Here is a 10,885-nt window from a genome sequence, read left to right as displayed (position 1 = left end):
TATCTTTTAAAGGTAAAAAAAAAGCGAAAAAAATTTTCTAAGGGATTTTTGTGCTTTTAATATATAATATAATATAGATATAATAAATATATGTTCAAACTCTTTTCAACTGAAGTTACCTTATCGTTTATATGCAAACTAATTGTCTACATTTAAAGTAGTATTACATACTCCAAATAAAGAAATAATTTATACAAGGTAGTATATTAATCAATTTTAAAGTCCTAAATGCTTGGACTTAGTACATAGTTTAAAAGAGAAAAGATTTTAAAACAAAAATTTTAGTTGATTTTTAAGTTTTAAATAATAAGAAAAAAATTAAATTTACAGTTTTTTTTTCAAATGTAAAATCTATTTTAAAGGGCAAAAAAATAGAATTCATGCTTTTAATAGAGTATAGATAGAAAGATAAATAGATAGATAGATAGATAGATAGATATAGATTATAAGTTGGTATGGACGTTAAAATGAGGATAGACAAGACATTACTGGAATTTGAAGCTAAATAAGGAAAAAGGTCTCAACTGAAATATAAAATGAGAAACAAAATGAAATATCTAAATATATTATACTACAGCTGCTTATACGGAGAAGTATACATAAACAAAATATTAATAAATAAGTACATACATCGGAGGAATATATTGAAAGTAATTCACAATTATAATCCCAACTCCTCAACTCAAACAAAACAAAATGACTCGACTGATAAATAAACCCAGCCACATAATGATGGGGAGATGTTTTACACTTTACCACCCTCAGTCTAATCTCTAGAGCTTCACAATGGATGGGGAAATACATTATTATTCCACAAGAATACCATTTTTCAATGCTCAAAGCATCCTTGTAAGTCCATAAAACGTGAGTTGTATCTATAATAAAATGATTGTAATTGTTTATACCTCAAAGACGAATCTTTTGCTCAAGGACTGAGTTTTTTCTGCCGAAGTTCTTGAGATTCACCAGCGGAATGGACAAATTCACCAGTAGTACCATGTTCACTGCCTGTGAATTCTTGGCTCGACATTCCAGATTTCCTGAACTTTTTAACGTCATATGAACCTCCGTCGTATTCGGAACTTTCACCAGAACCAAACATTGCGCTATGGCTCTTTTTCATTCCCTCGTTCAAATCATCCAGAGAAACATCACCTTCCAAAGCACGTACAATCTACAACATAATTATTTTATTAGCCAATCTCTCTTTTAGCATTAGAAATTCGAACCCTATATATGTGTCTGTGAAGTGTGAAGCTTCCAGGGGAAGCCTTTTGGTAGAACTGAAACCCTATTATTTGCTGGTACTATTAGGCTACAACTCCAATTTTGTCAATAGAATTTAAATGCTAGCTAGACTATGGAGTAGTAATTAGGCACTATGTCCTTCGTCTTGATGTATTTTACTTTGGAATGTTAATATACGTGTCAGGGTCTATGCATAATGAGGCTTTATTGAACAAAAACAAAAAGCTAATTAACCTGACTCATTTTTGGACGTCTTCTTGCAGAATGTCTGATGGATGCAGCAGCACAAGCCACCATACATAGCATCTCTTGGGCATCAAAATTTCCCTCCAAACGTGGATCTATCAATTCATCATAGTTTCCACCCTCTGTTGCACGAACGAGAATTGGCCTAGCCTGGATATATGTATATATATGTATTTAATAATGTAACTTTAAATAATTAATTTAAGTGCATACGTGTTTGCATTCATAGATCATGTCTTGTAAGCCAAAAAAATTGTTTCAATTATATCATTAATGAAAACATACCCACTCAACTAAGGTGTCATCATCACTGTTAATGTCGATAGGACGACGCCCAGTTATAAGTTCCAAAAGCATAACACCATAAGAATAAACGTCTGACTTTTCAGTTAGCTTGCCACTTGAAGCGTATTCTGGTGCCAAGTACCTGTTTGTTCAAATTTCATAAATACAGACAGGGTAATGTTTTTATTCCAACCTTTTGTAGTATGGTGGATATTTGACCAATTATATATAGTAGAACTGAAAAACGGATTACTTACCCAAAGGTACCCATGATACGTGTTGACACATGTGTATTAGTGTCTGAGGAAAGCTTAGCTAGTCCAAAATCAGCCACCTGAAAACGACATTGGAACAGTTTAAACATTTGTTTGAATTAAAGTGAATTAGAAATTTGCCTAAAAAGTGGTTAGTCTAAAGCATAAGCAAATACCTTAGCTTCACAGTTATGGTCCAGTAGGATATTTGCAGCTTTAATGTCTCTGTGAATGATGCGAGGGTGGCCTGTACATAATTTATATGACAAAGCTAAGTAGTTTGTGATGGAAAGCGAATGTACCTCAAACTATATACAAAATTCAACTTACAATCTTCATGAAGGTAGGCAAAACCTTTGGCAGATCCAAGTGCAATTTTAAGCCTCGTAGGGAAGTCCATAACTGGGCGACCAGGTCCTATATATAGGATGCAAAGAAAAAATGTCAAATAAAGACTTTCATGGGTAATTCTTTAAGTTGGTTATATACAAATTAAAGCATACGTACCATGAAGGTGATATTCAAGAGTGCCATTAGGAACAAACTCATACACCAACAACCTTTGAGATCCAGCAATGCAATATCCAACTAAAGATACAAGATGGCGATGATGGACACGACTAATGATCTCAACCTCAGCTTGAAATTCTCGTTCACCTTGCCCACTATTTGCTTTCAGACTTTTAACTGCTATCTCCTTACCATTAGGCAACACCCCTTTATGTACAAATCCAAAACCACCTTGTCCCAAAAGATTGGCCTTAGAAAATCCTCCAGTTGCTGCTGACAAATCGTCATACGTGAAACTGCTTTGGTTAAAACCAAGAGCCATTGATGGATGTGGAGGTGGCAATGGAGGTTGATGTGGACCAGAGAAAGCAGCAGAACTCATTTCACTGCTGCTCATCATTGGAGGTGGTGGTGGAGGTGCTATTGGCCAACTGAGTTCTGAACTTACATTAGTACTGACAGGTTGAGGAGTAGGCATCTTTACCATATGTTCAGTAGATTGAACTTTGTTGTTGTGCCAATTCCCATATTGTCCACTATTATAGTAGTCAGTACCTGGATATTGCATGAAATTATTGTCAAATACCAAGACATGATAACAAGGAAGTAAGTTCCACTTCTGCTTATTATGTTTTTCATTTTTTAGGCATTATAGCCTGTTATTTCAACATCTAATGATGATAACAAATTTAAATCAATGAGCTCAAATTTCAAGTTTATATATGATGATTTCACGGTGAAAAAGAAAGTATAAATATGAAATAAAAGCAATTCACATACTCTTGCCTCCATGAGAATTGTCCCTGTAGTAGCCCATTTGGTCACGTGGCCTTCTCCTTTTGCGTTTGCAACAAGATATAAGGAAGACTAGCATGACAAGAAGTAATAGTCCTGCTCCTGCAGCAACTCCTACAATGATGGCTGTCCCGTTATCGTTAGATTTGCCATTATGATCTACGTCCGACTTGCTCGGTGGCGACTTATGCTTCGGAGGGGAAAGAGCTCCAGAGTTGGGAGAAAAGGGAGATGGTGGTGGTGGTGGTGGAGGAGGTGGTGGGGGTGGAGGAGGCGGCGAACCACCATTTGAATTTGAGGATTTTGATGGAGGTGAAGATTTATTGTTATTATTATTGTTAGTGTTGCTATGATCATTATTGTTATTGTTGTTGCTATTGCCGTTGTTATTGCTCCCATTATTGTTGTTGTTGTTCTTGTTATCATTGTTGTTGTCGTTGTTGCTATCACCATTGTTGTTGTTGTTGTTACCGTTGTTATTACCATTGTTGTTGTTGTTGCCGTTGTTGTTTCCATTGTTGTTGTTATTATTACTATTATTGTCATTGTTGTTGTGATTGCTGCTGTTGTTCCCATTGTTGTTGCCGTTGTTATTGTTGTTGTTCCCGTTGCTATTGTCAATGTTGTTGTTATTATTGCCGTTGTTATTATCCCCGGAAGAAGATGAGTTATTACTATCCCCAGATGGCGGAGAAGGTGATGAATTACTTTGAGAAGGGGGAGATTGGGAATTTGAATCATTCGATGAAGATGAATTATCTTGGGATGGCGGAGAATTTGATGATGAGTCAGACGATGGGGAATTTGAAGAGGATGAAGGTGAAGGGGGTGAACCAGATGAGGATGATGGCGGTGAATTTGATGAAGAATCCGAAGAGGATGAATCTGAAGGTGGCGAATTGGATGATTGATCATCCTTAGATGATGAAGACATTGTTATAAAGTCTTAATCACAATCTATGCCAAAACACGTCGTTTAAACCCTGCCGTTCTCCCAAAACAATGAGCCCTGTTCATTAAAGATAAAAAGCAAGTAATTTTAACAAAAAAAAAGTGCATTTATCATTTAAGAAATCACAAGAAACATGCAACTCATCATTCTCAATATGTAAACATGTGAATGAATGAAATATCAATCTTTTTTCTTTCTTAACAATGAATATGATTCGTTATGAACATATGTTATCGTAAAGAGTATGAAAGATAAAGAAGAAAGAGAAAGATAAAGAAAATAGAGAGAAAGTAGAAAGAAAGAAGATGACACCTTTAGGAGAATGGCAGGGAGAGGATTCTCAAAGCAAAGAGAAAAGATGTTGCATGATAATAGTTTTTACAAGTAAACTAAGAGCCGTCTTTCTGTCCTCATACTCTTCCTAAAATCAAGGAACTAATCATGACTATATTTTTAGTTAATAATAGGAGTATTGCATTAAAATGGAAAATGTTGAACTTATAAACAATTACTAGTTAGGAGGTTGTAATTAATATCGTCTAGACATTTTTATTGGTCAACAAAAGAAGACGACTAGCATAATTCATCTTTAAAAAAAGATTTTATTTATTTGAGGCATGAGAATCAACGATGATACTACAAGTTCAAAGCCCAACATATGTCACTTTTTTACACGTCTAGCGGCCCCTTTTTTCACGTAAAATATTAACCAAACAAAAAACAACTTCTGAACTTGCTACAATTTAGTCTCAAAATCATGAGTACTAGAACTTTTTCAATTAAAAATCTACTTAATTTTAATTTTAATTTATTTCCTTTTTATTCTAAAGGTGATTGGTTTAGCCAATTACAGATAACGAGACACATGCAAACGTATATTGTGCTAAATTAGTATGTCGCGAGTTAGGACAATAATTAAATTATGTTTATTTGGAACAAAGGAAATAAAATATAAAATGAAATAAGGCAGCGTAATCAAGAGCTACTTTTATCTTGCGAAGTAAATAAAGAAAGAGAGGAGACAGAGTAGAGAGATATGCAACTCCATGCAAAAAATCAGCTTCTTGAAATCTAGCAGAAGGATGAATTGTTGCATTTTACTTTGCTTTGTGATACCATATGGTAATATGAGGCGGTAAATAATATCGTCTTCAAAACAAGGACTACTTATGATATCTAAGGTTATTTTAGTCCTTAAAGACTAGCCATTAAGTTGAAGAGCCTCTAAAGAATTTAAATACAGCTCTTTTGAGATATGATGGGATAATATATAATTACTTTCTGCAGATGTTCCACTTTACCGATTGCTTACTTTGCAAGGTTACACTACTAGAAATCCGGCAAAAAGCGACCACAAAAAGCGACCAAAGTTGGTCGCTTATAGACCTAAAAACGACCAAAAAGCGACCAAACATGTTTGGTCGCAATATTGCTGGTCCCTTTATTTTAGGGACTAAATATTCCGGGTAAAGACTATAGCGACCAACTTTGGTTGCTTTATTATTTTAATAATATAATTTTGGCGACCAAAGTTGGTCTCTAAATGTAAAATACGCTATTTATTTATTTATTATTAATCATAAAAAAGTGACCAACTTTGGTCTCTATTCCAAATATTATATTTTAAAATCTGGAAAATAGAGACCAAGATTGGTCACTTTTTTATTTATTTATTTATTTTATTTTTTACAAATAAGCGACCATAGTTGGTCGCTAACTTCAAGAAATAATTTTTTTAATTATAAGTGATCAACTTTGGTCGCTATATTTCCAGATTTTTTTTTAAAATAGAATAGCGACCAAAGTTGGTCGCTTTTGAGAAATCTGGGTTAAATAGCGACCAAGGTTGGTCGCTATTGCCCAGAAAATTATTTTTTTTAAGGGAAAAGCGACCAATTAGCGACCAAAGTTGGTCGCTTTTCTTGGTATATTTTTGCCAGAAAATGCCTGTTTTGGCAGCTACACCACCTGTCAGCTTACCAAAAATTCTAAACATGCATTTTATGCCAACAACAACAACAACAACAACAACAATAAACAACAACAACAACAACAACAATAAAAAGCAACAAAGTATAAAGTTCAATAGAACTAACACATTAAGCTAACAAAACTAAGTTAACGCTTATTACAAGCCCATTCGAAAACTGGTTCTATTGTCTAGCTCAAAGTATATAAAGTACTCAAGGAGTGTTCTTTCAGCATCCTCATCCAAAAGTTGGATTACCTCGCCCGACTCATTAGGTGGCTGACTGCGTATGAATTCCCCCACATCAGCTGTGAAGCGAACCTATAAGAAAAATTATATTGAATTAGTATTTCAAAATTTATATAAAAGTAAATCAAAATACTTAATGAAAAGTAAAAAACTTACATGTATAGTCGAGGCTCGACCCTCGACCCACCTTTCTAGATCAGTCTCTTTCTTTTTCTTTACAATACGAGTCTCATTGAATAACTCATCTTACTTCATTGGCATCATAAAGTTGTCTGGTGGCTTTGGTGATTATCCTCGTGGTACTATTACTCGGGATGAACTTAGATACAGAGAGTAACTTGGATACAGTACCCGACAGGGTGTGTCTTTGATCAATTGTTGTTCTCATTAGCGACAATGATGATGAGAAGGCAATGGCATGTGTTTCAAACAGTGATGGTGTAGGTAAGAATTTAACATTTCCTAAGCAGATAAAAGAAGAGGTTATAGAGGAATTCTCTACTTCCTCTTGGAAAATGAAGTAGAGAATTCCTCTATAACCTTTTCTTTTACCAATTTAGGAAATGTTAAATTCCTACCTACACCATCACTGTTTGAAACGCATGTCATTGCCTTCTCATCATCATTGTCGCTAATGAGAACAACAATTAAATGCACACTATGCCAGGTACTGTGTCTAAGTTATTCTTGGTGGAAGTTGCATTGCATGTCTAATAAAGTCATCAACCCCTTCTACAAAATCCTCACGCAATCCTAAATTTCAATTCATATCCACAAAAGTTCAATGCATATCCTAAAGGCTCAATTCATATCCTAAAAGTTCAATTCATACACAAAAATTTCAATTCATATCCTAAAAGTTCAATTCATACACAAAAACATCAATTCATATCCTAAAGGTTCAACTCATATCCACAAAAGTTCAAGTCATATCCTAAAATTTCAATTTATAAACTAAAATTCCAATACATAACCCAAAAATTTCAATTCATATCCTAAAGGTTCAATTCATATCCTAAAGGTTCAACGCATATCCACAAAAGTTCAAGTCATATCCTAAAATTTCAATTTATAAACTAAAATTCCAATACATAAACTAATATCCTAAAGGTTCAATTTATATCCTAAAGGTTCAACTCATATCCACAAACGTTCAAGTCATATCCTAAAATTTCAATTTATAAACTAAAATTCCAATACATAAACAAATATCCTAAAGGTTCAATTCATATCCTAAAGGTTCAAATCATATCCACAAAAATTCAAGTCATATCCTAAAATTTCAATTTATAAACTAAAATTCCAATACATAAACTAATATCCTAAAGGTTCAATTCATATCCTAAAGGTTCAACTCATATCTACAAAAGTTCAAGTCATATCCTAAAATTTCAATTTATAAACTAAAATTCCAATACATAAACTAAAAGTCCAATTCATATCCTAAAGATTCAATTCATATCCTAAAGGTTCAACTCACATCCACAAAAGTTCAAGTCATATCCTAAAATTCCAATTTATAAACTAAAATTCCAATACATAAACTAAAAGTCCAATTCATATCCTAAAGGTTCAATTCATATCCTAAAGGTTCAACTCATATCCATAAAAGTTCAAGTCATATCCTAAAATTTCAATTTATAAACTAAAATTCCAATACATAAACTAATATCCTAAAGGTTCAATTCATATCCTAAAGGTTCAACTCATATCCACAAAAGTTCAAGTCATATCCTAAAATTTCAATTTATAAACTAAAATTCCAATACATAAACTAAAAGTCCAATTCATATCCTAAAGATTAAATTCATATCCTAAAGGTTCAACTCATATCCACAAAAGTTCAAGTCATATCCTAAAATTCCAATTTATAAACTAAAATTCCAATACATAAACTAAAAGTCCAATTCATATACTAAAGATTCAATTCATATCCTAAAGGTTCAACTCATATCCACAAAAGTTCAAGTCATATCCTAAAATTCCAATTTATAAACTAAAATTCCAATACATAAACTAAAATTCCAATTCATATCCTAAAGGTTCAATTCATATCCTAAAGGTTCAACTCATATCCATAAAAGTTCAAGTCATATCCTAAAATTTCAATTTATAAACTAAAATTCCAATACATAAACTAATATCCTAAAGGTTCAATTCATATCCTAAAGGTTCAACTCATATCCACAAAAGTTCAAGTCATATCCTAAAATTTCAATTTATAAACTAAAATTCCAATACATAAACAAATATCCTAAAGGTTCAATTCATATCCTAAAGGTTCAACTCATATCCACAAAAGTTCAAGTCATATCCTAAAATTTCAATTTATAAACTAAAATTCCAATACATAAACTAATATCCTAAAGGTTCAATTCATATCCTAAAGGTTTAACTCATATCCACAAAAGTTCAAGTCATATCCTAAAATTTCAATTTATAAACTAAAAGTCTAATTCATATCCTAAAGATTGAATTCATATCCTAAAGGTTCAACTCATATCCACAAAAGTTCAAGTCATATCCTAAAATTCCAATTTATAAACTAAATTCCAATACATAAACTAAAAGTCTAATTCATATCCTAAAGGTTCAATTCATATCCTAAAGGTTCAACTCATATCCATAAAAGTTCAATTCATATCCTAAAATTTCAATTTATAAACTAAAATTCCAATACATAAACTAATATCCTAAATGTTCAATTCATATCCTAAAGGTTCAACTCATATCCACAAAAGTTCAAGTCATATCCTAAAATTTCAATTTATAAACTAAATTCCAATACATAAACTAATATCCTAAAGGTTCAATTCATATCCTAAAGGTTCAACTCATATCCACAAAAGTTTAAGTCATATCCTAAAATTTTAATTTATAAACTAAAATTCCAATATATAAACTAAAAGTCCAATTCATATCCTAAAGGTTCAATTCATATCCTAAAGGTTCAACTCATATCCACAAAAGTTCAAGTCATATCCTAAAATTTCAATTTATAAACTAAAATTCCAATACATAAACTAAAAGTCCAATTCATATCCTAAATGTTCAATTCATATCCTAAATGTTCAATTCATATCCTAAAGGTTCAACTCACATCCACAAAAGTTCAAGTCATATCCTAAAATTTTAATTTATAAACTAAAATTCCAATACATAAACTAATATCCTAAAGGTTCAATTCATATCTTAAAGGTTCAACTCATATCCACAAAAGTTCAAGTCATATCCTAAAATTTTAATTTATAAACTAAAAGTCCAATTCATATCCTAAAGGTTCAATTCATATCCTAAAGGTTCAACTCATATCCACAAAAGTTCAAGTCATATCCTAAAATTTCAATTTATAAACTAAAATTTCAATACATATCCTAAAAGTCCAACTCATATCCTAAATGTTCAATTCATATCCTAAAAGTTCAACTCATATACACAAAAGTTCAATTCATATCCTAAAATTTTAATTTATAAACTAAACTTCCAATACATAAACCAAAAATTTCAATTCATATCTTAAAGGTTCAATTCATATCCTAAAATTTTAATTTATAAACTAAAATTCCAATACATAATCCTAAAGGTGCAACTCTTAGGGTTTCGTCTCTTCAAACAATTTCTTCCCCAAATTAGTAGGTAAAACTAAATATTTTGGACTAAATGTATTAATAATAACCCTAAAAAATGCAAATAATATATAACTTTGAACCCTAATATGGTTGAGCTAACTTTGAACCCTAACATGGAGAAATTAAACCCTAATATGGAGAAATTAACTTTGAACCCTAACATGGTTGAACAAATAATATATAACTTTGAACCCTAACATGGATAAATTAAACAAAATCACTGTATTTCGAAAAAAACAAAGAAAGGAGAAAGAAACCTACCTTGGGAATGGAGGTCGCCGGCGGTGGAGCTGCTACCGTCGGTGGTCGTCGGTGGCGTGGGTGGCGCCGCTGTTGCTGGGAGTCGGAGGGGGGGGGGGTTGAGTGTGAGAGAGAAAAGAGACGATTTTGACACTGGAATTAAAAATAGCGACCAACTTTGGTCGCTATTTTGGTAGCAAAATAAGTTTTGACTTTTTGACCAAAATAGCGACCAAAGTTGGTCGCTATTTCTAAAAAAATTAAATTACTTTTAATTCAATTTAAAATTATGTACATATGTAGTATAAATTTAGGATTTTAATTCAATTTAAGCTATATATATATATATATACATATATAAATAAATATATATATATATATATATATATATATTAATTGATATAAGTCAAGACGTTTTAATTTATTGTTAATATATATACATGCATATGAGTAGGTTATAAGTCGATGAATCAATTTACAAGTGTATCAATACCTAAAAGAACTCGTC

General features: G+C 32.0%; 1 protein-coding gene across 1 annotated transcript; it reads right to left on the bottom strand.

Annotated features, from left to right (window-relative positions):
• Window positions 1–925: 925 nt before the first annotated feature.
• LOC107763946 (uncharacterized) lies at window positions 926–4,716 on the bottom strand. Its single transcript, XM_016582460.2, has 9 exons — window positions 4,603–4,716; window positions 3,324–4,347; window positions 2,541–3,098; window positions 2,364–2,450; window positions 2,210–2,280; window positions 2,037–2,113; window positions 1,780–1,921; window positions 1,483–1,644; window positions 926–1,174 (listed from the first exon to the last, which is right to left on the bottom strand). The coding sequence occupies exons 2-9, from the start codon at window positions 4,270–4,272 to the stop codon at window positions 926–928; spliced, it is 2,295 nt and encodes a 764-aa protein (XP_016437946.2). The 5' UTR covers window positions 4,273–4,347; window positions 4,603–4,716.
• Between the last annotated feature and the right edge of the window lie 6,169 nt (window positions 4,717–10,885).

This window comes from Nicotiana tabacum, chromosome 6 (assembly GCF_000715075.1).
Source record: "Nicotiana tabacum cultivar K326 chromosome 6, ASM71507v2, whole genome shotgun sequence".
NCBI classification, from domain to species: Eukaryota; Viridiplantae; Streptophyta; class Magnoliopsida; order Solanales; family Solanaceae; genus Nicotiana; species Nicotiana tabacum.
This window is presented reverse-complemented; position numbering and strand designations above follow the sequence as displayed.

Coding starts and splice junctions, on each gene's coding strand:
- LOC107763946 (XM_016582460.2), bottom strand. CDS start 4,272: ATGTCTTCATCATCTAAGGATGATCAATCATCCAATTCGCCACCTTCA. Junction 3,099..3,323: donor CAATTCTCATGGAGGCAAGA/GTATGTGAATTG, acceptor TGCAATATCCAG/GTACTGACTACTATAATAGT. Junction 2,451..2,540: donor TCTTGAATATCACCTTCATG/GTACGTATGCTT, acceptor TCCTATATATAG/GACCTGGTCGCCCAGTTATG.